Below are 27,635 nucleotides of genomic sequence, written 5' to 3'. Positions count from 1 at the left end.
CTCGCCTCTGATGTGGGGTGAAAATTGTGTCCTACCCTCCAACTTTATCAATTTCCCAGCCTGGAGGGTTAGCAGTGTGCAGACAGGGAAGGGAGTGAAACCCCAGAGCCCTTCTCCAGGAACGCTGCTCCAGCCTGATCCCACCCACCACTACCACTAATGCCGTGCTGGAGAAGAGTGGAGGCTTGGAAGTGGCTTCCCAGCCAACAACTGGCAGCTGGAACTGAAGGCTGTGGCCAGGGAGGGGCGGAACCAGTTCCCGGGCGCGGCCGAGGCTACTTATTTGATTGTACCATCTAGGAGGCTTCACTCCTGTGACCCCTGGAAAGAAGGCAACATGAGGTGTTCTCTGGACACTGGCTTCGGCCTCAGCCCTGCCTGGAAGAGACTGCTTCTAACAGGTGCATGGGAGACAGTGGTTCCACCCATGGGTTGGGGACAAGGAGAGGCCCCCCTGGGAGAGTCACTATCTAGTCAGTCTTCCCCACTAGGAGCTCTGCCTCTGGTCAGTTTAACGCCCAAAGGAGGAAAGTGAGGCTTTGAGAGGGGCGGGGCCACCGGCCCAAGATCGCAGGGCTGGCAAGGACAGAATCAGACTTCATGGGCCCCTCTGCTCTGGGGCAGGCCCTAATACGTCTTACCATCCTCATTTTACAGAGGAGCAAAACCGAGGCTCAGAGCTGATACTCACAGTCTGGAGCAAAGCCAGGAGGCCAGCACAAGCTGAACCACCTCCTACCTATTGACCTTTGGCCATTCCTCTCCTCTGAAGTGGGGGTAATAATTCTGTCCCATCTTCCACCTTTATCATTCTCCCGACCTGAAGGGTTAGGGGGCTGCAGAGAGGGAGGGGAAGCTTTAAACTGGGTGGAGTTTGGGATTTTGAAATTATACAGAACTGGACTTTTTAAGACTTGGAAAAGGCAGCATTAATTTATTATCTGAGAGGCAGCCTCTTTCCTCCAGTGTACCGTTTCACCCCAGCTATCCATATCTAATCATAATTTAAAAATAGTAATAATAACAATAAGAAAGTAATAACAACAGTCCTAATATAAAGAGGTGGTTGCAATTGAGCAATTCTACATGCAGGCCTGTTCTAAGTGCTTTCACATAGTAACATTTAATTCTTAGCCCTATGAGACCAGGGCTATATGAGCCCCATTTCTCAGAGGGGGAAACTGAGGCACAAAGCAGTTATGTGCCCTCCCCAGACCACACAGCTTGAAAGTGGCAGAAGGAGGATTTGAACCCAGATGGTCTGGTTACAGATACTGCACATGTCTGCCTCTCAAAATCCCAAACTCCATCCAGTTTAAAGCTTTGCCTCATCCCCAGTCAGGCCTGTGTCAGATTGTAGTGAGGACGTGGTGGGACATTGTGAGGCATGGTGGGCCTTCATCTCTCCTTTTTTTGTGTCCTTTCATGCCACTTAGAGCTGTGGTTTTTGGCACCCTAGGGCCATGGGCAGAGGGGAGGAAGGCAGTGAAGGGGGCAGGGAAATGTCCACTTGGCTGCTGTAGTTGTAAGGTAGGAACAAGGTGTTCTCTGTGGCTGTGGCACGGTTGCTGGATCTTTTTGGTTGGGGGAGTACTTTGGGGACCCTCATCACTGAAGGATGTGTTCCCAAGGCTTCCATGAAGTGGGCCCGCAGAAGTCCCCTGCCATCTCACGGCCTGCTCCAGGCTTCTTTGGCCAAGGTTATCTGTCAGCAAGCCCTTTCCCATGAGGGCCTTTGCCAGGACAGCCTCCAGCTGGCTCCCTTCGGAGACATCCACAACTGGCTCATGGGAAACATGTGGACCTCTTTGTTGTTCCCCCAAATGCTGGACATGTGGGCCTTTTCCACCCCTGCCCTCTATTTCCTCTGCTCCCAAGGGCCTCTTCCACTCCATTTGTTGCCTGGAGACTTATAGGTCTAAGTTCCCACAAACTCCAGGAGACACTTCTCTAATTTTCCAAGAGCCACCATCACTTGGCCTAGGAAGGAAGAAACCCCCGGCCCTCACCCCCCAGGGAGGACTCACTGTTCATTATCAACTCTCCCCTAGGAAGCCTCAATCTGCGCCCCCTCCTCCTGTCCATGAACTGTTGGCCTCCCTTCCAAGGGCCTGGGGTAGGGGAGGGTACAGCAGCCAGTAACAGGCAACACCCGTTTGCAAGACCTCGCTTGGGAATGTGGGCATATGGGGTCTTGGCATCTGCTGTTTTGTTCTCAGCCTCTGGGACCTCTGTGGAGATACTGAGACTACGGGAAGAGTTAAGTTTAACATTATGCTGTATCATCTATAGCTATATCTACATCTATATCTATATCTACATCTACATCTACATCTACATCTATATCTATATCTACATCTATATGATTGTGGGAGATTCAGGGAGAGTCTCTGGACTCAAACTGGGAAAAACTGAATAGAGACTTTTTCTCATTTGATTGAACGTTAGAGATGAAATAAAATAACCATGCTCCTGGAAAGTAAGAGTTCTGGAATCATCTTTATGGTTCTAGCTCTGAAATGCCACCTCTCCTTCATCTAGCATGCTTAAAACAAAAAATGTATGTATATATGACCAAAAAAATGTATACACATCTTAAGAAAGGGATAAACTGTATTAAAATATAGCAATAACAAAGATGAACACAAGTCACGTTTGACTTCTGCAATTATAAGAGGTGCTCAAAATGGTTACCATCAGCATCCAGACACTTCTGATTAGGGAGAACTACTGCTTGAGCAACATTAACCAAAGTGTTAACATTTCTTAAAATGTGTGCATGTACATTTTTTTGGCACCCCCGGTGTGTTTGTTTGTTTATTTATTTATTTATCTATATAAATAATATATGAATACATTTTAAGTATACAAAACATTTATATTTATTAACATACTTTATATTTTTATTTATTAATATTTTGTGTATTTATTTACTTGTTATTAAATTATACATTTGATATATAATTACATTATCATGTATAAATATGTAATTATACATAATTATTATATATAATTATGTTATATCATCAATATGATATATAATTATATATAATTCAATTATAATATAGACACATGTGTTATAAATGTATTAATAGTTATTTATTTATTAATTTAATTTATGTATAAAATACAGAAGTTAGACTATCCTCAGTCCTGAAAATTCATGATCTCATTGACTCTCAGGCACGCTTGTGAAATGGTTACTGTCAACCCCCCTCATTGATAAATGGGCAAACTAAAGCTTAGCACCCAGAAATTATAAGTGGCAGAGTCAGGGTTATGAATCCAGGTCTAGCGACCTCAGAGTCTACAAATGAAACATGAAACCCATGCTGTGTTCTTACCGCAGCAGTCAGCATTCCAGTGAGAGGCAGAAGACTGGGATGAGTTAAGTGCATAGCCAGACTCCAAGGGTTTGACTCCAAGCTCAAAGCCATATGGAAGTTTAATTAGAGGAAGTGAGAGAAACTGGGGACACACTTGATAATATAGTTTACCGTGTTTCCCCGAAAATAGGCCTAGCCGGACAATCAGCTCTAATGAGTCTTTTGGAGCAAAAATTAATATAAGACCCGGTCTTATTTTACTATAAGACTGGGTATAATATAATATAATATAATATAATATAATATAATATAATATAATATAATATAATATAATACTGGGTCTTATATTAATTTTTGCTCCAAAAGACACATTAGAGCTGATGGTCTGGCTAGGTCTTATTTTCAGAGAAACACGGTAGTAGCTGAGAATTTCAACTGCCTCGGCGTGGATCACAGCTCTGCTGTTTACCACTATGATATTGTGGGAAAATGCCTTAAATTCTCTGAATCTTTATTTCTTCATCTATAGTAGGGGTAAAATACTTGTGTCAGTCAGGGTTGAGGCAAGAAGCAGATGGTCTGCTCAAAAGGAATAATGAGGAGAATTTGATAAAGGGACTATTTACAGAGGTGTAGGCAGGGTGTAGGAAAAAGGACATGAGATTGTGCAACACTCAGGCTAGCAACAGCAGGAAGCGGTTACCTTCCTTGGGCTAGAAGCTGTGAAAGGAAGAGCAGATCCCAAAACCAAAAGAGTGGCATATGGAGAGGGTCACCCAATAGTAGCCTTAGTAGAAGGACGCAGCACACCCATTCTGAAGGAGCAGGGAAGGAACTATGAGCCCACTAACCTCAAGGTCACTCCCATTGGCAGAAGCCAACCAGAAGCAAAAGTCCAACAATGCAGCTCAGAGAAGTCAGCCTTTCATGGAGCAGAGCCAAGCAGAGAAGGTTGGAGAGCTGACGAGCATGACATCCATCGTAATATGTGCTTTAGGGGTCGATGTAAGGGTTAGTGAGATAATTCATGTTTCACACTTAGAAGAGTGTCTGCTTGTGGGAGGTACTCAATGAATGTTCCCTTTTTTTCCTACAATATTTTTATCACGGTCACTGTTGTCATCATCAACTCTCGATGTGCCACGCTCATTCTTACCAGCTCAGGGATACTTGGGACAGCATCTCGCCTTTGGTCTCACTTGTTCCCCCTCTTCTTTCCTCTCCCTTCCCACCTCCTCCAGGCACGCTGCTTGCATCCTGCACCTGCTCTGCCTCCTTGGAGCTGCCCTCCTCTGTGTCTCCAGATTTCTTGACTGAAGGAGCCGTTGCTCTCCTTCCTGTCCCCAGCAACACTGAAGGCGTTCTTGCCACTTCTTGGTTCCGAGGGCACGAGGCTCGACCAGAGACCATGATCTTCTCCCCTGAGGGCCTCCCAGGGCCTGGCCACACTGGCCGGGAGACACTGGGCAACCAAGGCAACCTGGTCATTAGAAATGTGACTGCTCAAGACTCAGGCAACTACACTGTGGTGCTGGAAACCAGAAGGGGACGCAGGAGTGAGACGGAGCAGATACGCATCAAGGGTGAGTGGGGCCCCATAGCAGGAGGGACTGAGTTCTTGATCAGCAAAGCCCATCAGGACATAATCTGTGCCAGTAGTCAATTACTCACTAACAAACTACCCCAAAGCTTAAAATAGCAACCATTTCTTTAGCTCATGATTCTACTGAACAGTTCTTCTGGTTTCACTCATGTGTCTGTGATCAGGTGGGGAGTTCCTGGGCACTGGTCCAAGGTAGCCTTCTTCATATGCCTGGCAGTGGCCTGGCTGGCAGCGGGGGCAATGGGGATAATTGGGCCAAATAGACCACATAGACTCATCCTCCAGCAGGCTAGCCTGGGCTTGGACACTCGGCAATAGAAGAAGCCCAGGCTCAGAACTGGCATGCCATCACTTCTGCCATATTTTATTGGCCAATGTAAGTCATATGACTGGCCCAGCTTCAACAGTAGGAAAATAGGCTTCACCGCTTAAAGAAAGAAGTTGCACAGTGTTGTGGCCATGTTTTATTCATTAAATATTTGTTCATCACTTGGGAAAAGCCAGGGGTCTCTGGTAGCAGCCTTCAAACTCACCTCTGTTTTTATGAACTATTCAGTTCTGGACTTGAACTTTCATATCTGAACTGGAAAAAAACAAAGCCATGAGGTTAACCAGATCCATCCTCCTGAGAAAGTAGTTTAGAGACTGTATTTATTTGCTAGGGCTGCCATAACAAATACTATAGACCAGGTGGTTTAAGAAACAGAAATTTATTTCTCACAGTTCTGGAGGCTAGAAGTCCAAGATCAAGGTTCCAGCAGGTTTGGTTTCCTCTGAGGCCTCTCTCCTTGGCTTGCAGATGGTCACCTTCTAGCTGTGTCCTCACATGGTCTTTCCTCTGTGTGCACAACCCTGCATCTTTCTGTGTTCTAATCTCCTCTTCTAAAAGGACACCAGTCAGACTGTATTAGAGCTCACCCTAACAGTGTCATTTTAACTTAATTATCTCTTTAAAAGACCCTATCACCAAATATAGTTACGTTCTGAGGTACTGGGTGTTAGGGTTTCAACATACGGATTTGGGGGAGGACACAATTCAGTCCATAACAGAGACCACATTACAGCAAGTCCCTCTTTTGTCCACAGGGAATATGTTTCAAGACCCCCAGTGGAAACTGCAGGTCCTGTATATACTATGCTTTTTCCTGTACATATGCACGTTTTCACTTAAAGAAATCACTTTACATCTTCCCTTTGGCATCTCCGAATTTCAGCATCATTACTCTTACACTTTGGGACCATTATTAAGTAAGATAAGGGTTACTTGAACACAAGCACTGCAATGCTGCGACAGTCAATCTGATAACCAAGAGAGCTACTAAGTGACTAAGGGGTGGGGAATGCATACAAGGTGACCACGCTGGAGAAATTGATGATTCATGTCTGGGTGGGACAGAGCAGGAAAGCACGAGATTTTATCATGCTTTTGACAATGGTGTGCAATTTTAAACTTATGAATTCTCTATTTCTGGAATTTCCTGCTTAATATTTTTTGGACTACAGTTGACCATGAGTAACTGAAACCATGAAAAACAAAACCGCAGGTAGGGGAGACTACTGTACTTAGGATTCAGATTCTGATGCTCTAATAAAGACACAAAATAACAGTGTCTTAAACAAAATAGAAGTTTCTCTTCCTCATATAATAGTCTGGCATACACAATTTACGGATGATACGGCAGCTTCATGGTACCAGGACTCAAGAGCCTTCTAATTGTTCCATCATCACTAGGTTTTGTCCTACCCATGGGTCCAATATGGCACCTATCACATCTTCATTCCAACCAGCATAACAGGGAGAAGGGAAGGGCAGTGAAGATACCTTCCTTTTAAGGCCCACTGTAGAGGTTGCTCAGGTCTCATTGGCTGGCTGGGAGTTAGTCATATGGCCATTCTTTGCTGCAAGAGAAGCTGAAAATGTAGTCTTTATCCTGGGCAATCCTATGCTTAGCTAAAATGTGGGATTCTGTGACTAAAGGAAGAAGAGGAAAAGAGATGATGGGAGATATCCAGAAGTTTCTGCCAAGGTTGTTATTTGAGGATGCCCTTGGGGGTCTCACCTACTCCCCCCATCCAAAGTTTAGCCAAGTGTTCATCCCAGCTTAGCTAAGTGGTCCTTCCAACCATGATGCATTTGGCTTCTAGATCAGCTAGACAAGCCACCTGCTGCTCATCCCACTCCCTAACCCATCTCCGCGCCAACATGCCTGTGGGCTCCCACCTCCACAATGGGTGAATGAGGGGGTGTAAAGAAAGGGTATTCATCCCCTAGGAGCAGTAATATGGGGTGGGTGGGCTGGGGCTCTGGAGGAAGGTTTGAGGTGGGCATGACTACATTGCTATCCATTAATTCAACAACCCATCAGTACCTACCCTGTACCTGGCCCTGTGCTGGGCCGTGTTGGGGATACAACAATGACTGAGACAGCCCTGACCTGGCCCTTCCCTCCTGGGTTCACTGTCCAGTGGGGGAGACAGACCGGTCCTCAGACAGGGATGACTCAGAGTAGGCAACGTTGGGACAGGGGAGCCCAGAGAGCACATATTCTCCTCTGGAGGGTCTGGGAGGGCTTCCCAGCGAAGGGGGAATTCAGCAGTGAATGGCACAAACTTGATTCCTTCCACCATGGAATTCCCAATCTATCAGGGCAGATAGATATGAAATGAATAATGCTAAAGGTGGGATCAGAAAAAGCTTCTCTGAAGAAGTAACATTTAAAATGCTATCTGAAGAGAAGAGAAGTTAGCCAGTGAAGATGATATGGAAGGTTGCTCCAGGCAGTGAGAAGAGCATGGACAAGGCCTGGAGGGTCTAAGAGAGAGCTTGGTGCATAAGAGAAATTGAGAACAGAGCAGTGTAGAGAGGGTGTGGCCCATGTGAGGCCACTGGCTTTTCCGTGTGACTAAGGGAGACAGATGGAGATGAGGGTCAATAGATGTACAGGGCCTTCTAAGGCCTCAAAGAACCTTAGATTTCCATTCAACAAAACATTTACCAATGCTGGTTGTTAAGTATGCATCAAATGCTTTTTTAGTGCCTTCTCCATCCTGGGTGATGCTGGCTGGCATCATATCAGAGAGAAGTGAGAACCAAAAAAGATATCTGACCCACTAGGGAACCAGGGAGAGCTTCCCAGAGGAAAGGATATCTGAGCTGGGACCTGTCGACTGAGTAGGAGTTCGCCAGGTGAAGAGTAGGGAAAAGTGCTCCCACAGAGAGGCCAGCCAGAGTAAACACCAGGAAGCATGAGTGAACGGCTCCAATTTACTGAGCACGCACCATGTACCAAACGCCGAGAGGTTTCATAACAACCTATGAAAGCACATGCTCTGAGCACCAACCCTATTGCACAGGTGGGAAACTGAGGCTCAGAGAGGTAACGTCCATAGCCTGTGGTCACATAGAAGCAAAGGGCCAAGCTGGGATTTTCCATAACTCTGTGAGCCTGGAGCTTATCTCCTTCTACACTGCCTCTCTAGCCCAGCAACATCTCTATGGTACAATGCAAAGGTGGGGAGAGGCAGCTTGGAACCCCACTTTTGTACTGAGGGATTTTTACCTCCTCCAGAAAACTTAAGGGTTGCTTTTCTATTATTTGAAGGCTAATTCTTCTTATAAAGGCTGACCTCCACACTTTCGCTGTGCCATTCTCAGGCTGGAGATTTTGCGGGCTTTAAAACCCGAAGCCTTGCTCCACCACTTACCAGCTGTGTGTCCTCTAAAAGGGACCTCCCATCTGTGTGCTTCAGTGTCCTCATCTGTAAAATGGGGTCATAGTAGCACCTACCCCACAGGATTATTTTGAGGAGCAAATCAGTGCATCCATGTCAAATGCCTAGCACGGCGCCTGGCACCAGTAAGTGGATATTAGGCAGGAGTATTTCAAAGGAATTAACCTCTTCAGGCCTTTGTTTTCCCACCAAAATGAGGATAACAACAATAACCTCTACCTTGTAGGGTTGTCGTGAGGATTAAATGAGTAAATCCAGTGCCTTTCACGCTCTTTCAATCATGACCCACAGTAAGAAATGCATTTCACATCCTGGCCCAATATGTACGTATATGCACACCACGAGTAACTAAAAGTGTCATAAAATAACAATTATTGCTATGAGTGATGCATCCTGTCATTTCCTATTATATTTCGTTTCACGTTTTAAATGCTGATTATAACCTACTAAATGATTTCCCCCAAGCATGGGTCTCCCTCGCAGTATAACAAGCTGTGAGTTAATGCATTTAGAGTGGTGTTTGGCTCATAGTAAGAGCTCAGGCTAGGTGGCTGTGACATTGATTCTTGTTTTTGCACCTGGTGGACTCTTTCTCCTCCTGCAAGGCTTAGCTCAGGCACCACCTCCTCCAGGAAGCCTTCTGAGAGCTCTCTGTTTGGACTAAAGTTCTTTTCACTTATTATATTGCACTAAAATCGGAAATCAGCTCGGTGTTGAGGTTCCTGAGCACTGGCCACGACATCACAATCCCCGGGTTCAAATCCCATCTGTGTTCTCTCTGACCATGAGACTTGGCCCTAAGAACCCCCACACCTCAGAATCTTTTGGCTGAAAAAAAAATCATGGAAAGAAGACTACGATGAGGGCTACGTATGCCCCATCTCTGTGAAGAGCACCCCTAGCAGCCTCTGGCTCAAGCCCCAAGCCTTGGACGCCCCCTTGACTCCTCTCTTTCTCTCCCACCCACACCCATCCATCAGCAAATCCTGTGCGCTTTACCTTCAAAAATAATTCAGAATCCAACTACTCCTCCCAAATCCTTGGCCTCACCCTGAGGCAGGTCCAGCTGAGGCAGGAGAGATGAAGTATTTCTATACCTCCCACGTCAGTCATTGTAGAGGGCCATCACCTATATGCCCATTGCCCAGCATGCTGGCCTGCTGCCTGCATGGGCAGAGGGGCTCTGGCAGCCAGCGAAAACCCTCAAGCAACAGATGCAGTGCCAGCAGTTGGAAGTGGTGAGGGTGAGGGGCTGGGTTGTCTGGGGCAGTACCCAGGACAGACCAGGCACTCCAAACACATTTGTTGGTGAATGAATGAATGAATGAATGCCTCTGTGGTGGGCAGAAGAAGTGCTCAGCTTCTCTGAGTGATCTCCATGCATATGGTCTTGTTCCCTTGTTCACACAGACAGCCGGAACCAGCCTTTTCTACTGACATTCCCGAATAATATTCGGGGTGTCATCCAGAGTGAGCTCAACTACTCAGTGGTCATGCAGTGTCTGACTGCAATCAGAAAACCTATGATATACTGGACCTTCAATGGGAAGCCCTGCGAAATCGGGGAGTACCTGATCATCCGGAAGTTGTCCTCGAAGGACCTGGGCACCTATGCATGTGTGGTCAAGAACAACCAGACACAGCATTCCTCCGAGTCTGTGACCCTCTCACAGTCGCGTGAGTCCCCACCCCCACCCCAGACCCCTGTACCCTAATTGGTCAGGGGCCAGCTTTCCTGATTCCATTGAGCCACCTTCTACGAGTACCCCCTAAGACCCTTATAACGAAGACGTCATCCCATTTTTCCATCTACCAGGCAGAGTGGGCATTATTAGCCCATTTTACAGATGAGAGGCTGCAGCTCAAGAGATGAACTCTAATGGAGGCTCAGCTCAGGCTCTGCAGCCAGCTGCCTGGGTACCGGCTCCAACCATTTGTTGGCCGTGTGAACTTGGAAAACCCCTGCACCTCCCTGAGCCTCAGCACATACCTGTGAAAAAATACAGATGATGATATCACGAGTGGTTCCAAGCACAGACTTTGGAATTTGAATTCTGGCTCCCCCACTTCCTGGGTGTGTGAGTTTGGACCAGTACCTTGACTCCCCTGTGCCTCGGTTTCCTCATCTGCAATGGGGAAATAATAGAGCCCACCCAAAGAGTAGTTGGGAACATTCAATGAAATAAGCAGGTGAATGACTTAATATAAGAGTGCCTTGCACTACTGAACACGAATGAGTGCTCAATGAACAATGAGCTAGTATCATTGCTACAATTCGCGTTGTCGATATTATTATTAATTTTTTGACGATTACTAGAGACAGTAAGACATGGAGCCCCGGGCAAGAAGAACAAAAACAGGCACTTGTTGGGATAAGAAAAGTGGTTTGGGAGCTGGTGGAAGCGAGTTTCAATTCCTGCCCCTGTGCCTTCCTGGCCAGGTGATTTAGGACACATTACTTCCCTTCTCTGCATTTCAGTGCCCTCCTATGTCTAAGAGAAGCGGCCATGCGTACCTCTGCAGGATTGTTATAAGGCACTGAAATAATGCACGTATGAGGCCAACAGAATACCTGTTAGCAGCAGGTGCTTTAAATAGTAGCAATGGTCATGAATAGAATTTTTCCTGTTTTTATTCAGAGAGGACAAGTGACTTTGAGTAGGCTAAAAGAACACGAAGGAGCTGGCCTGTCACTGGGCTCACCCTGATAATCATGGGGACAGCAGAGAATGCTGAGCAAACATGCAGAGCGTGGCAAAGGCAGGGTGATGGAAAGCCTGGCTAGGCTGGGTTCCAGAGAGCTGCCTCCTCTCTGGGTGAAGAACTTCAGGATTTGATTTTAGGATAATTCACTAGGAGAAGAATTTTTTAATCTTGTAACACCTGGTGACTCTGACATGTTCATTGGGAATGACTATATTTCCAAGACCCCCTTTACTCAGTCATCAACTATTCAGGAAATGTTTACTAAACACTTACTATGTGACTGGCTCATGCTGGGTGGTGCTGGGGACACTCTGCTGAGGAAGACGCCCTGGTATTGTCCCCACAGGACTCCCAGTCCAGTGGGGAGACATATCTGTCCACAAACAGTAATGACTAGAGTGTGCAGGCTGAGGTGGGGGAGCCCAGAAGGTTGTGGGACTCAAGGGGGTGCCTGACTCAACAAGGGAGTCAGGGAGGGCTTCCTGGAGGAGAGGACATCTGAGCTAATACTAGGATACCTATGAATTATCCAGGCCAAAGAGGAGAAAATGGCATAAAAGGCATTCCAGGGGCACAAAGTCCTGAAAGTAGGAGAGAGAGAGGTGAACTTAAAAAATGCAGAATCCAGTGTGGCTGGGTTATAAAGGTGGAGGTGAAAAGAAATGAGGCTGATAGTGAGCAGCCATGGGCTGCTGTGTACTGCCCTGGGCTACCGTGTGCTGCCATGAGCGGCTGGTGGCCAGCATGACTGGCCAGCAGCCAACGTGAGCTGCCTGCAGCCGGCAAAAGCTGCTGTGAGCTGCTGTGAGTTGCTGTGAGCAGCCGACCGATGATTGGTGACCAGCTGCCTCAGCCGGGGGGAACGCAAGGCTCATAATACCAGCACGGGTCAGGGAGCTGTGTCCTACAGCTAGACTGAGAAACAACGGCTTGATCCTGAGTGGGGTAGGGGGAGGCAGAAGAGGGGGGAAAAGAAAAAGAGATGAGGCTGGCCAGGTGGCAGAGCCTCAAAGGTGAAGGATGCTTCCTCCCCAGGTTCTGGGGAACCTCTGAGCAGAGGAGGAACAGAATCAAGTTTGAGCTTTAGACAGATGCCCCTGACTTCTTTGTGGTGGGGAGATGGGTAGGGCAGGGGACCAGGGAGGCCAGGGTGGAGACGCAAAGGATGGAGAGGAGGGGATAGACTGAAGAGACATGCAGGAGGTGGAATGGTGTGAGTGGCGGGTATAGAAGGAGGGTGGCTCCTCTAATCTCACCTGTTTTTGGTCCCCAGAAATCAAAGTGGATCCCACAGAAGCTGTGCCCGTCGAGCCGGACCCCATTCTTCGTGTTTCAGGAGGAGGTGCCTTTGCCCTCATTGTGGCCGGAAATATCGGGTTCGTGATACTGATCGCAGGCATAAGCTTCACCATCGTCCAGGTCCTAAGGTACCTCCTGTCCCTCATACCCGTCAACCCACCGGCATCCTCTCAGTCCCCAGGAGTCACAGAGCTGTCTCTGCAGCAAGACGGAAGCCAAAGCAACAGCCTCATCCCAAGGAGCTTTAGGCTCATTCAGAGAAGATGGCATTGACCTCTGATGTGCTCATCCACCTTGTCAGTTCACACAGTGACCCCAGGGGAACAAAGAGACAGAAGAGGGTTCTGGAGCTAGTCTACCTGGGTGCAAATCCCAGCTCTGTTACTTAACCAAAAGTGAGGCCATGGGCAAGTCACTGCTCCTCTCTGTGCCTCAGTCTGCCCATCTGCAAAATGGGGATAATAATAGCACATGCCTCACAGGGCTGTTGTGAGGATTGAATGAGCTAATATTTCTAAAGCATTTAAAGCAGTGCCTGGGATATGCTAAGTGCCATATTCAATCCTTCTACACATATTTGTTTAGTGCCCACTGTATGCCAGGTGCTGGGGATACCGTGAGAATGAACAGCGGAAAGTCCCTTCCCTCATGAACTTGCATCCTAGTGGGAGATAGCAAGATCCCATGATAACCAAATGAAATGAAAATAGTATGCTGGATGACGAGTGCTAAGGAAAGGAGTAAGGCTGGAAGGGGGACAGATGGTGTGGGATGGGGCGCAATTGAACTAAGTCAGCAAAGACCTCCCTGAGAAAGTGATATTTCATAAGAAACATCGAGCAAAGAAAAGGTGGGGCGGAGCCAGTGGCTATGTGGGGAAAGGACACACCTGGCCGAGAGAACAGCAAGGGCAAAGGCCTGGAGGCGGGACTTGTCTGGCATGTTCAAGAAATACCAAGGAGGCCAGTGTGGGTGGAGGGGCATGAGGAATGGGAAGAGCAGAGGGTGAAGAGAGTGGGGTGCCACACGGTGTAAGGTCTTACGAGTCATGTAAGGAATTGGCTTTTGTTCTGAGTGAGATGGGGGCCATGTGGATTTAAAGCAGAGGCAGCATGGGATCTGACCAACATTTGACTTATATTTTAATCCAAGATATGTTAGCTATTATTATAATACTATAATATCTTACCACATATTGAGCACCAATCATGTGCTTGCTACACATTATTCTACTTAACCTACCCAAGAGCTCCACAAGGTTGGGGGGTGGGGTAGGGATGAAGATCTTATTTTTGTCAAAGAGGAAACTAAGGTTCAGAGAGAAGTGACTGGCTCCAGATCTCATAGCTGGAGAAGAAGGATTCGAACCCAGAACCCTGCCTCACTCCTACTTCTAGCCCTTAACCTATATTGCCTCTTTGTCCACCAATAATAATACGAGACTTTGAGCTTTTGTAACTTATAAATAGAGGAAGAGAAATCTGCAAGTTGAAATGGTTTAGAAAGACCTTGGGATTCTGCTGTGGGTTGCTGCATGCTGCCATGGGCTACCGTGTGCCGCCACGGGTGGCCGGCAGCCAGCCTGAGCGGCCGGCAAGAGCTGCCGGGAGCTGCTGTGAGCGGCTGATCGACAACTGGCGACCGACTGCCTCAGCTGGGGAGGAGCTCAAGGCCATAACACCAGCAGGGCCAGGGAGCTGTGTCCTACACAACTAGGCTGAGAAACAACGGTTTGAACTGGAGTGGGGGGGGGGAACGAAATAAAGGGGGGGAGGAATTTAAAAAAGAAAAAAAAGAAAGGCCTTGGGGACCAGCTAGGAAAGAGTGGAACCAGGTCTCCAGTCCCTGAGTCCCCTGTGGAACTTTCTAGGGGCGGGGGAGGGCCAGGCTGCTTCCTGAACCACCTGCACCGACTTTATCACGGTCGCATTTCCTGGGCCCTCAGTAAGTGCCAGGAGCCTTCATGTAACAACAACTCTCAGGGATGTGTCCTGCTCTTGTCCTCATTTTCCAAATGAATGGAGCCAAAGCTCAGAGAAACTCATCAACTTGCCCAAGGACACACAGCTGAACCAAACCCAGATCCAATTCCAAAGCCACGATCTTAGAGGGGAGGGTGAAAAATCAGGCTGGCGTGAAACTCTTCACCCAGACCTGTTTCCACCAGCAGGCGGGAGGGGTCACCTCCTGTCCTCTCCACCATCTCAGCCAAGACCTATTTGGTTGCAGACAACAAACAGATCAATGCTGACCTCTGCCAGAAGCTGCCAGCCTCATCCAATAAGCTTTGGCCTCGGAGATGAGGTCATGGGGACAAGCATGGCTGTCTTGACCTTCCCGGTGGAGAGGGGCAGTCCTCAGAAAAGAAGGGTGTGGGCTGGGAGGAGCCCCTCACATGTCTACCACACCCACCAAGGGCCAAGAGAGATCCTTGTTTGCAGTTAAGGCCGTAGACCCTGAAATGAGGCTACTTAGGTTCATCCCACCTCTGCCATACGCTAGCTTGTTGGACTCTGGGTGAGTCCTTTAACTACTCTGTGCCCCGTGTGTAAAACAGAGATGATGGTCATACTTTCCCCCAAGGGGTAGGTGTGCAGATTACATAAGATGGTGGGAGAAAAGCACTGTAAGTAGTGGCTGGCACACAATAAGCCTTCACTAAGTGTCAGCCACATGTATTATTCTATTGTTATGATTACTAATTTCTCTCTCTTCCATTGTTGGACTGACAGGCAAAGAATACGGACACGCAGATGAAGTATGGACACCTGTTTGTCAGTCTAAGAGCTGTTGCCAGGAAGAGCAGAAAGAGAAGCCTGGGGCCGTGATGGAGTTCCTGGGGGCTCCAAATCAGACCTCCTCCCTCCTGGTTTCCTCATCTGTGGGCTGTCCCCATCTTGTTGAGAGTCCCGAGGACTGCTTTTCTCTCCTCTCACCAGCTGCCAACACTCCACCTGCCCATTTTATCAAACTCCTGAAAGCCACCTAAATTAGCAGTGTGTATTTCATAAAACTCATGTGCTGTAAGCAAAAGAAATTCACGAAAGTGGTTCAATAAAAAATCAAAGGAAGAGGTGCAGCCGGATGGCTCAGTTCTTTAGAGCAACAGCTCTGAACTACAGGGCTGCCAGTTCATTTCCCACATGGGCCAGTGAGCTGCGCCCTCCACAACTAGATTGAAGACAGCGAGCTGCCGCTGAGCTTCCAGAGGGGCGGCCGGATGGCTCAGTTGGTTAGAGCGCGAGCTCTCAACAACAAGGTTGCCGGTTTGATTCCCGCATGGGATGGTGGGCTATGCCCCCTGCAACTAAAGATTGAAAAAGGTGACTGGAAGGACAACTTGGAGCTGATGGGCCCTGGAGAAACACACTGCTCCCAATAAAAATGTAAAAGTAATTAATTAATTAAAATTAAAACAGGATTGATTTATTTAAAAAATAAAATAAAAGGAAGAATTTAATATAAGGATCCAGGAAGAGTTACAGGAATCCAAGGGTGTATCAGCACTTACTGTATAACAAACTAACCCCCCCCCCAAAAAAAAACAAAAAACAAAAAAAAATAATGGCTGGAAACAGGCATTTATTTAGCTTCCAATTCTGTGGGTTATCAATTAGAGCTGGTCTCTGCTGAGCTCACTCATGCATCATGGTCAGTTGGCAGGTTGCCTAGGACAGCCTCACCTGAGACAACTGGCCTCTCTACACCATCTCTCATTCTCTAGCAGGCAGAGCCAAGCTTGTTCACACGACAGAGGCAGGATTCCAAGAATGAGAGCAGAAGAGGCAATGGGTGAAGAGTTAAGAATTGTGCCAAGGTTAAGAACTGGCACATCATCACTTCTGCCATAGTCTATTGGTCAAAGCAAGTCACATGGCTAGCCCAGATTCAAGGAGTAGGGGGATTAACTTCACTTCTTCCTGGGAGGGGGAAAATCTGGGGCCATTTTTGCAATCTACCACCAGAGGCAGGAGTTGCTCACTGCCTTTCTCAGCCGTCCATCCCTCACCCTTGTTACCGTGTTTTCCAGGAACATGCAATTCACAATTCTCTTTCTGTATCTCTCTCTACAGATGGGCACTCAATGCTTCTCCATCCATGTGGGGAAAGACACCATCTCATAGCTTCCAAGTCCACGACCCTGATGTTCAAGGGAATAGCCCAATTTAGCCAAAATCCTTTTGCCTTGTTTCTGAAACCCCTGGAGAAAGCACCTGATTGGCTTACTTGGGTCAGGTGTCAACCTTGGTCCCACCATGGTGGCTGGAGTGGAGGCAGAGATGTTTTGTAAAATCAGAGCCCCAGGAGGTCAGCCCTGTCTGTGGGGATTCTGTGCTCAGAAAACAGGGGGGAGGTTTTACTTTGTAAGCTGGGCAGACACCCCAAAATATGTTTTTACACATACAACTTATTTTTAAATTTTTGCTCCTTTTGTGAAAGAAAAAAAACACTTCTGAATGCAGAAAGGTGGGGAAAGTGGTCGCAACCCCCCAAAATTCATGGTACATCTGTAGCTAAGATTGACCACTCAGTTTTGAGCTGCTGGAGAATACTGGCAGGTGGCAGGCAAAGGGGAAGTGAGCATGGATGAAACTCCTGTGTGGAAATATCTAACATTTAAGGAATATTCAGTGCTTCTGTGACCAATGGAAAGCCATCTACCACGCCATTACGATGAGCAATAATAGTAGCAGACCTGACTTCAAATCTTGTCTGTTGAGGACTGTCCATGTGCCAGCCACTACACTGTGTCCCTTATGTGATTCATATCTTATGTCATCCTCACAGTACCCCTCAAGGACAGGAGAATCCACCCCCATTCTACAACCAAAGCAGGTGAGGCTCAGAGAGAAGGTAACTGACTTGCCCAGAGTCATATGGGTAGCACATGGTGGAGCTGGTCTTCAAGCCAGGCTGGCTGAAATTTCTTTTTTTCCAATCACCCCACTCCCCTACTACTCCCTCCCTGAGTCCAGAGCCCCCTTCCCCTTCTCTCATGGGCCCCCAGCTCTTATGTCAGGTAGATGTAATTGTGCTCATGCATAGAGGATTAAAGTGAGACTCAGAAAGGGCAAGTGATTTGCCCAAGGTCAAACAGCCAGGCGTGATGCCCACTAAAGTCTGTCCAATTCCTGTGCTTGTGCCTTAGACAAGTGCTGGCCAATAGAACACTTTGGTGATGGAAATATCTGTATCTGCACCGTTCAATACGTGTGGCTATTGAGCTCTTGAAATGTGGGTGGTGTAACTCAGGAACTGTATTTTATTTTATTTTATTTTTTTGAAGGGGAACAGGACTTTATTGGGGAACAGTGTGTACTTCCAGGCCTTTTTTCCAAGTCAAGTTGTTGTCCTTTCAATCTTAGTTGTGGAGGGTGCTGTTCAGCTTCAAGTTGTTGTTCTTTCAGTCTTAGTTGTGGAGGGCACAGCTCAGCTCCAGGTCCAGTTGCCGTTGCTAGTTGCAGGGGGCACAGCCCACCATCCCTTGCAGGAGTCGAACCGGCAACCTTGTGATTGAGAGGATGCGCTCCAACCAACTGAGCCATCTGGGAGCTCAGTGGCAGCTCAGCTCAAGGTGCCGTGTTCAATTTTAGTTGCAGGGGGTGCTGCCCACCATCCCTTGCGGGACTCGAGGAGTTGAACCGGCAACCTTGTGGTTGAGAGCCCACTGGCCCATGTGGGAATCGAACCAGCAGCCTTCGGAGTTAGGAGCATGGAGCTCTAACTGTCTGAGCCACCGGGCCGGCCCCAGGAACTGTATTTTAAATTGTGTTTACCTTTAATGAATTTTCATTTATATTACGACCTGGGGCTAGTGGCTGTTGTATCAGACAACGCAACGCTGACTCTTAATTGTTCAAAATCAGTAAGTCCCCAGCACCCATACGTGTAGATAACTGGCTCTGTGGCTGTTCTGGGGTCCTTGCCCTGGTCTGCCCAAAGGTCTAGACTTGCTCAGAAGCCCCTAATATTTAACCAGCTCCTTTCCCACCAGCGGCGTCCTCCTCCCACTTCCCTCCTCTGTCAAAGGAGAAGTTAGTCATTTCCTGCCTTGGTAGTGGTGACAGGGAGCCAGCTGGCTCGGTCGGAGTCTGGCTGGGTCTCAGAGGTGACACTGCAGCAATTCAGGCACCAACCAGCCAGCACCTAGCTATCCCCTGACTCAGCCTACAAAAATACTCCTTGCCCTTTGGAACAGCTGACAATCATGTTTCTCCCGTCACTAAAAAAAAAACTGTACAGATTTTCTCAGAGACCTCCTGGCCATCATTTTATAAATTCAGTCCCCTGGTTGAATTCTCTCGTAGCACTGTTCTGCTTTATAACACTCATCACATTGTATCATTAAATATTTATTGGTGTAATTATTTAACAGTTATCTCATCCATTAGACTGTCGGTTCCATGCAAGCAGGACTCTCATACAATGTGTGCTCAATAAATGGTTGTGGAATGAATGAATGAGAGACTGAAACCACACCACTAGGAAAATTTAAAGGCTCAGAAATGGAAGCATTGACTCAGCCTCACACCTGGAGTTTAACTGGAATAACTGGACCAAAACTCCACTCAACAATCATTTCTTGAGCACACACTGTATGACAGATGCAGGCCCTGCTGTCGTGGAAGCCATGACTGCCTCGATTATTCAGGTCTGCTGAGAGCCTGGAACAGAGCGGCGGTGAGTCCGGACTTGCTTGCCCTGCTCTTCAGCGACGTGTGGCACTCTCTACTCACTGAAGCGGACCAAAAGAACTTCACTCCCTGTTCAAGGCCTACTCAGAATCTACTGTGCTTCACAATGATGGTGGCACAGCAAGGTGCCCAGGCGACTTCAGAGACATCTGGTTCATTCATTCACCCAACAAATACTTACCGAGCACCTTCTTTGGGGCCAGTTCTGTGCTAAATGCTGGAGACACAGCCATGAAGAACACAAACATGTTCTCTGCCCTCGCAGAGTTTACAGCTCGATCTCCAAAAGCCAGTCATTCTTGCCCAAGTCGTCAGCCCTCCCACCTTCCCACCCACCTCCTAACCTCTTCCCTTTTCCAAACAGCTAAACTCTTCCTCAAGCTCTCTCTCTCTCTCTCTCTCTCTCTCTCTCTCTCTCTCTCTCTCTCTCTCTCTCTCTCTCACACACACACACACACACACACACACACACACTCACACACACACACACACACACACACACCCCTACCTTCATGAGTAAGTTTCCTCTAAATTCTAGTATATACAGAAAACATAATTGTATGTGTTAGATTGGGAAAGAGGGCTAATGGGCACATAACAACCAGAGATCAAATCATTGCTAAAGCCATTAGTTCATTCACTCATTAAACACACCTTCCTCCAGTACCTGGTCTGTATGGAGCTCTGTGCTGGGCCCAGACGTGACCACGACAGCCACTGACCTGTCTTCCCAGCGCTCACAGTCCAGTTGAGGAGACAGATCCAGCCCCAGAGTGACAACCCAGAGTAGTCGGGGCTGGACTATGGGAGGGCTTCCTGGGGAAGGAGTCACCCTGTACCGGAGAACACATTAAGATGATTAATAATGAAAGCAGTCATGTCTCCGGAAGGTCATATTTATCAGACATTACGTGAAAGGGTTTCAATGCATCATTTCTATTTCCCCAAATCCTGGAAAGTGGATGCTGTTCTTAACTCTATTTTACAGATGAGGAAATTGAACTGTCATGGCCTAGCTGTGAGGTGCACAGCCCTGGGCCCTACCTCCTTGGGACTTAACAGGCCGGTGGGTAACAGAGACGCAGCCCTAGAAAGTGACAACTCAGAGTGGACTGGGCAGGGACAGGGGAGATGAGGGAGCCAGAGGAGAGATTTTCCAGCCTGGGGGTCCAGGAAGTCTTCCTTGAAAAGGGGATGGCTCAGCCATGACCTGAAAAGTGAGTAGCCATTAGCCAGGGGAAGAACAGAGGAAACACGTTCCAGCCTAAAGGTGAGCAAACATGGTGTGTTTAGGGAACACGTCATGCAAGGGTTTCAGTCTGGCTGACAGGTGAAGGGGAACAAGAATAGCTGTCAGAACAGTCGTCTGTGGCCAGGTGATGCAGGAGCCAGGAAACCAGGCTCAAGAATCTGGACTTTGTTTTGTTTATTCGTTTGTTTTTAGATTCCACAAATAAGTGAAACCATACAGTATTTGTCTTTCTCTGTCTGACTTATTTCACTTAGCATAAGGCCCTCTAGGTCCATCCATGTTGTCACAAATGGCCAGATTTCATATTTTTATTGCTGAGTAATATTCCATTATATATACGTGTATGTACAAAACAGAAACGGACCCATACATACAAAGAACAAACTGATGGTTGCCAGAGGAGCCAGAGGGGAGGGGATGGGAAGATGGGTGAAAAAGGTGAAAGGGAATAAGAGACACAAACTTCCAGTTATAACATAAATAAGCCACGGGAACGCAGTGTACAGTACAGGGAATATGTCGATGATATTGTAATAACTTCATATAGTGACGCACAGTTATTAATTAGACTTATGGTGATCACATTGTAAGGTATATAAATGTCGAATTACTATGTTGTACACCTGAAACTAATATAATATTGTATGCCAGCTATATTTTAATAAAAATATTTTTAAATAAAATAAAATAAATGTAATTGTTAAAAAAAAAAAAAAAAGAAGAAGAAGAAGAATTTGGACTTTATCCTGCAGACATCCACGACCTTTGGAAGGGTGTGGCTCTGATTAGTCATCAGAGGGTAGAACAGCAGTGGGCAGGTTTCGTTTCCTCCCCTGGGCCTTGTGGGATTTGGAAGGGGAGACTGGAGGGGAACAACCACTGAGACACCACTACGGCCCTAATGGATGTGGGGGTGGGGGTGGGGAGCTGATGGGAGACGAGAGATAGAAAGGGCAGGCAGGTGGTGGTTATTTGGAGCTATTTTTCCAGTTTTTTTCCTGCTTAGCTTCAGAGTATAGAAGACCAAAGCTCTGCCCTCGCAAACCCCAACATCCCATTCTCTGTCCTACCCCACGAGGGCACCACAAAGAGTATGGGACAGGGGTTGCCACTGCTGTTTTCCACAAGAGAAGCGTGGAATTTAGCTGCAATGAGGTCCGCGCCCTGTATAAAATTCTCTATGACTCTCTATGCCCATGGCAGTAGTTCCTAGTTAGGGGTGCCCAGCAAGGTAACATAACGGGTGTCACAAGCCTCAGTACACCATAATAGTTGCTATTTGTTGAGCAGCTAAATAAATAATTTTTAACCCTATCTCTTATTTCCAAATAACTTATTTAACCATTACCACATGTTTTTATTTAATGGATGAGAAAAAGGAGGCAAGAGAATCTATATAGGTTGCTTAAGGTCATCCGATCTTAATTGGTGAAGCCAGAATTTGAACCAAGGGAGTCACACTCTGGAGCCCCCACCCCCACCCTGCCATTCCCAACCTCCATCTCTCTCCTCTCCTCCCCTCTTCTCTCTTTCTCTCTTCCCCCCTCTTGTCTTTCCTCTCTCTACTCTCTCCTCTCCCTTCTCTCCCCTCCACTCTTTCCGCCTCCCTCCCTTTCTCTCTTTTCTCCTCAACACCCCCCCAGCCCACAGGTTCCTATATCAGATCCTTTGGGATAAAGCTTCACATCTGAAATTTTGAAAGCTTCAGTACTGTGAGCGTCCCTGGGTAGGAAACACTGCCTGGCAAGAGTGCCAGGTAACAATTTGCCAATAACCTCCCAAACCACAGATGTGCATGGCCTTGGACCCAGCAAATCAGCTTCTGGGAACATATGGAACTGATACTGTCACACACATGGGAAATGGCGGGAACATGATCACGCGGGGCAGCACACTCCGAAAGGCCCCTCCACTGAGGACAAGTTTAAAATGTATGATGTGGGGCGGCCAGATGGCTCAGTTGGTTGGAACGTGGGCTCTCAACCACAAGGTTGCTGGTTCGACTCCCGCAAGGGATGGTGGGCTGCACCCCCTGCAACTAGCAATGGCAACTGGATCTGGAGCTGAGCTGCGCCCTCCACAACTAAGACTGAAAGGACAACAACTTGACTTGGAAAAAGTCCTGGAGGTACACACTGTTCCCCAATAAAGTCCTGTTCCCCTTCCTCAATAAAATCTTTGGGAAAAAAGTATGATATATGATGTGTTCATATTCATACAGTGGACTGCTACACAGCTATGAATAAATGAATGAATGAATTAACTAAGAAGCTTGCTATGTCCTTCCATGGAAAGATCACCAAGCTATGTTGCTAAATAAAAAACAGTGGGAGGCACAGGATGTACAGCCTAGGGAATATAGTCAATAATATTGTAATAACTATGTATGGTGCCAGGTGGGTGCTAGACTTATCAGGGGGATCACTTCATAAATTACATGAATGTCTAATCACTATGCTGCACACCTGAAACTAGTATAAAATAATATTGAATGTTAACTATTAGGTTGGTGCAAATGTAATTGTGGTTTTTGCAATTGTTTTTAACCGTTTAAACCGCAATTACTTTTGCACCAACCTAATATAACTGAAAAAGAAAAAACAGATGAGGCGGAACAATGTTACTACTTATTTTTTCAGTGTAGGAGAGAAGAATAAGGAAATGTATTCATATTCACTCCATTATACAAGCTTCTAGGTGATTCTTTTGGATCTAGAAGTTGGATCACGGTGTCAATGGGATGAACTCCAAGGAACTCTAACAGTCCCGTTGGAAATATCCATTCACTTATTTATTCTTTCAATAGATGTTTCAGCCCTGAGTGAAGAAAAATGTCTAGACCTGGCCCCAACTCCCAGGAATTTTGTCTTAACTGGGAGAGACACACAGAAGCAAGCAGATATGTCCACAACCAAACTTGCTATAATTCTTCCAAACCTGCTGCTTCTGCCATCATCCCCATGTCCGTCAACCCTCACCCCCATACAGTCTGTTTCTCACACAGCAGCCAGAGGGACCCTCTTAAAACACACATCCCATCACATCCTCAACTCAAAACCTCCCAAGTTTTCCCATCTTCATAAAATGCAAACATCTCCCCCTGGGCTACTAGGCCCAATAATATCTGGCCCCTTCATGCTTCTTTGAACTATTCCTTATCGTCCCAATCACTCTTTCCTTTCCAGCCACACTGGTCCCTTTGCTGGTCCTCAAGTCATCAAGCAGTTTCTGCCTCAGGGGCCTTTGCTCTTGCTTTTTCCTGGGCCTGAAATACTTACCCCAGGCATTTGCAGAGCTGACTTCATTTAGGTCTCTACTTAAACTCACTACCTCAGAGATTAATTTTCTGGCAGTCAGCTTTCACTAGATTTTGCCACAATAACAAACCACCCCCCAAACCTTGGTGACTTGTACTAATCAACTTCTCACTCATGTTACACATTGACCATAGATCAGCTGTCGCTCTTCTGCACACATCTTCTTCATCCTGGGATCCTAGCTGAAGGGGCAACCCCATTTGGGACAGGCAGTTGTGGTGACCAAAGGAAAAAAACAATGGATGAGCCAGGTCACAACTTTAAAACATCTGCGCAGAACTGCCTTGAGTTGTCCCCTCCAAATGCAAGTCAACTGGTGAAACCTAGTTCACAGGCTCGCACTGGCTGCAAGAAACACTAAAGCTGTGAAGTTTTTGGTTTCTTGGGAAGAAAGGACACATAGGGGAAACTAGAGGGAGGGGAGTCAAAGTGTTGGATAGACACAAAGGAGGGATTTTGAAGAAATTCTTCCTCATCTCCTTACCCTGTCTTATTTTTCTACATAGCTTTCACCATCCCCTGGCATAGTACCTGTCTACTTTTAAAAATTATCTTTCTCTCCCCAACTCCCATTGAGCATGGGACCTCCAGGAGAGGAGGACTTTTGTCTCTTGATCACTGCTGTAACTTCAGCACCAAGGACAGGGCTCAGCACATAGTAGATGCTCAATAAATATGTATTGATTGAAAGATTCCAAGGAGCTAAGGACCATGGTGGGAGAGCCCAAGGTGCTGTGAGAACCAGAGGAGGGTGGTTTCAATGAGACTCACTCAGGGGTCATAAGTGAGGAGGGATCAGGGAGGCTGTCAGAGGAACCAGACAACCCCTTGGCTCAACCCACCCATTCCAACTGGCACCAGTCTCCCTTCCTCGTGTCCTCACCCAGTCTCATCCAGACATGACACAAGACATTTTATTTAATACAGCAATTCTGACAGCATGGACACTTTGGCCTTCCCAAGCATTTATTGATCCAACTTCTCCCCTCCAGGAATACCAGCCACCAAAGGGCCTCCCCCTCCCATTGACCCTTGCCACATCCTAGCCCCATCCCTGGGGACCCCCCTTTTTCTTGACCTCATCTCTGACTCCATCCCTAACCTTCACCCCATCCCCGACCCTGGGCCCTGCTTTGACCCCACTTTTGAGCTTCTGTCATCCTTGTTATGTACAATTGTTCTGAACCAAGGCTCTAAGGGTTTGTTTTCAGACAGAGGCCCCATTCCATCTGAGAAGTCAGATGCCCAGTGAAGAGGAGGCAAAGTATGAGGTGAAGGGGGCCCCAAATCTGAAGCCCAAACATTGGCAGGGGAGGGAGGTAGCCTCTGACAACCCAGAGCTCTGAGAGGAGGCTAGAGTCACAGTAGCCAGGGAACCTGGGGAGGACGGGGAAACCCTGAGGGTGACAGCATGATCCAGAGGAGGAACATAGCAGCCACAGGTTCCTGATTCAGAGAATAACTCAGCAGCCCAGAAAACCAGCCAGAAAATTCAAAGCTTTCCCCAAGACCAGCCTCCATGCTTCCATTCAGAAATTCACATACATGTATCCAGGGTGATAGACGCCAAGCAGCAGAGGCCCCCACCGGGGGCTGTGTGCCATGAGGGGGCATCAGGTCCCAGCCAGAGAGGGCAGCAGGGACAGACCCCTACAGAATGGCCAAGCCCAAAGGGGGTTTTCTAAAAAGATATAGGGATGTCACAGAACAAGTTTCAGAGCTGCTAGTGGGCCTGGGGGCGACCATGGCTGGATGGACACAGCGGGAACCAGAAAGTCTCCAAACTCTATATGCGAATCTATAGCTCTCTGGGTCCCTCTGTTACATCTCAGTTCTCTCTTATCTTGCTCTGTCCTGTCCTTGTGTCTCTGTGTCTCTCATCTTTCTTTGTCTCTCATCTGCTGTCTCTCTCTCTCTCTCTCTCTCTCTCTCTCTCTCTCTCTCTCTCTCTCTGTCTCTGTCTCTCTCTCTCTTTTTCTCTCTCTCATTCGCTATCTCTGAGGGTGTGTCTTTCTGCATTTCTCTCTCATTGCTCCATTTCTGTCTATCTTGGTCCCTCTTTCTCCCTGCTGTGTGTTACTCCATAAAACCATGATCACCTTGATGGTGATCAGACATGATGGTGTTCTCTGTATTAATCTGTTAATAGTCCATTTCCCTCCAGGATAAGTTGGGCTTCATGAAGGCAGGAACTTTTGTCTGTATTATTTCTGCTGCATCCCTGTGCCTGGAATACTGTCAGGTTCAATAAACAGATTTAAAATTGTTTTTATTGTGGTAAAATGCACATAACATAAAATGTAACACCTTAACCATTTTTAAGGACACAGATCAGTGTACTGGTGCATTCACATTGCTATGCAACCATCACCACCATCCATCCCCAGAATTCTTTTCATCTTGCAAAACAGAAACTGTATATCCATTAAACAATAACTCCCTTATTCGCCCCTCCCCCCAGCTCCTGGCAAACACCTCAATAAATATATGTTGAATGAAGAATGAATGAATCATCATTCTCACCCACATTAATTAGTATTTGATAACTGCAAAACATCAATAATAGTTGTTATTGTTATAGCTACTGTTTCTTGAGTACAAACTACTGTATATGCCACGCATTGAGCTAAGCAGTTCTTTGTTTAAACCTTACAAACCGTCCTGTGAGGTGAGTACTATTATCACGTCCATTGTTCAGATGAGGAAACTGAGGTCCCAAGAGGGGCAGCAACTTGCCCTATACGAGCCCAAGCCTTGTCTGGCTCTAAAGTCCACGGGGGTTACGCCCAGTTGGTCGTTAAGAACTTAGGATCTAGCCCGACTGTAATTTTGAATCTCAGCTCTGTCACTTATCGGCCGGCCGTGAGCTTTAGAAAGTCACTGAATCTCTCTGCGTGCTTCAGTTTCCCCACCTGTCAAGTGGGGAACCGCATATTAGAAGCGTGCTCCTATCAGGACTCACCTTCTAGGGCTATTGCGCAGATTAAGTCAGGTCCCAGCAGTGCCAGCGCAGACGCAGAGGGAGTCCCCATTGACTCACCGGGAGGCGGATCCAGGTCACCTCCTCAGGGGCTTTCCCACCCAGGCTCTGGTGGCCTAGGGGCTTCCTCGGTAGGAGCTAGTGACACGGCGCAGGCAGAGTCCGCGGACGCCCGCCGAGCGAGGAGGAAGGAGGCTCTCTCCGGCCCAGCGGCCCGACTCCCGGAGAAGCCCCAGAATGGCCAGAGCGGCTTCCTCGGCGTGGCCGCCGCTGCTGCCGTCGTTGCTGTCGCTGCTGTCGCTGCTGTCGCTGTGCTGGACGCCCACGGGAGCCGGTGAGTGACCCCCGCACAGGGGCCCGGGTGAGTCCCCGGGCGCCTGCTCTCCGTCCTCCTGCCCAGGCACTCGGCCTCCTGGGTGCCCGAAGGCTGAGGGCGCTGCCCTTCCCCATTGATTTCCCTTCACCCCAGAGCTAGAGGAATCCTTCCGGCTGTCAGTTCCTTCTCCCAACTTCCTGGAAACCACATGATGACCACAGAGGGTGACTAGTGGGGTTCCCCTCCCCCCATCTGAGCCAAATGTCTGTCTCTACGGGCATAGCCGTTCATTCATTCATTCATTCATTCATTCATTCATTCATTCATTCATTCATTCATTCATGTATGCATGCATTCAGCCCACACACGTTTACTGAACACCTAAACAGCTTTAGGCATTAATACCTGT

General features: G+C 47.5%; 2 protein-coding genes and 1 long non-coding RNA gene across 4 annotated transcripts in view; 2 read left to right on the top strand and 1 right to left on the bottom strand.

The window, feature by feature from the left end:
* Positions 1–44: 44 nt before the first annotated feature.
* IGSF23 (immunoglobulin superfamily member 23) lies at positions 45–15,737 on the top strand. 2 transcript variants are annotated; one of them, XM_019754904.3, is made up of 5 exons: positions 45–401; positions 4,568–4,909; positions 10,072–10,338; positions 12,641–12,743; positions 15,399–15,737. In XM_019754904.3, the coding sequence occupies exons 1-5, from the start codon at positions 338–340 to the stop codon at positions 15,421–15,423; spliced, it is 801 nt and encodes a 266-aa protein (XP_019610463.2). In that variant the 5' UTR covers positions 45–337; the 3' UTR covers positions 15,424–15,737. The 2 variants fall into 2 exon arrangements, with proteins under 2 accessions (XP_019610463.2, XP_019610462.2); XM_019754903.3 differs by having other exon boundaries at positions 47–401; positions 12,641–12,794.
* LOC141567437 (uncharacterized) lies at positions 4,903–27,031 on the bottom strand. The gene is made up of 3 exons (XR_012490023.2): positions 26,893–27,031; positions 20,029–20,194; positions 4,903–5,512 (listed from the first exon to the last, which is right to left on the bottom strand). It is a non-coding gene; the product is annotated as an uncharacterized LOC141567437 (long non-coding RNA).
* The window catches only part of PVR (PVR cell adhesion molecule), a 13,211-nt gene continuing 12,433 nt past the window's right edge, over positions 26,858–27,635 (top strand). The window contains exon 1 of the mRNA XM_019754902.3: positions 26,858–27,244. Coding sequence (XP_019610461.3) covers positions 27,148–27,244 — 97 coding nt within the window. The 5' untranslated portion in view covers positions 26,858–27,147. The remainder of the gene's footprint in view (positions 27,245–27,635) is intronic.

This window comes from Rhinolophus sinicus, chromosome 8 (assembly GCF_057876585.1).
Source record: "Rhinolophus sinicus isolate RSI-liver-muscle chromosome 8, RSI-T2T, whole genome shotgun sequence".
NCBI classification, from domain to species: domain Eukaryota; kingdom Metazoa; phylum Chordata; class Mammalia; order Chiroptera; family Rhinolophidae; genus Rhinolophus; species Rhinolophus sinicus.
This window is presented reverse-complemented; position numbering and strand designations above follow the sequence as displayed.

Coding starts and splice junctions, on each gene's coding strand:
- IGSF23 (XM_019754903.3), top strand. CDS start 338: ATGAGGTGTTCTCTGGACACTGGCTTCGGCCTCAGCCCTGCCTGGAAG. Junction 402..4,567: donor GAAGAGACTGCTTCTAACAG/GTGCATGGGAGA, acceptor CACCTCCTCCAG/GCACGCTGCTTGCATCCTGC. Junction 10,339..12,640: donor TGTGACCCTCTCACAGTCGC/GTGAGTCCCCAC, acceptor TTTGGTCCCCAG/AAATCAAAGTGGATCCCACA.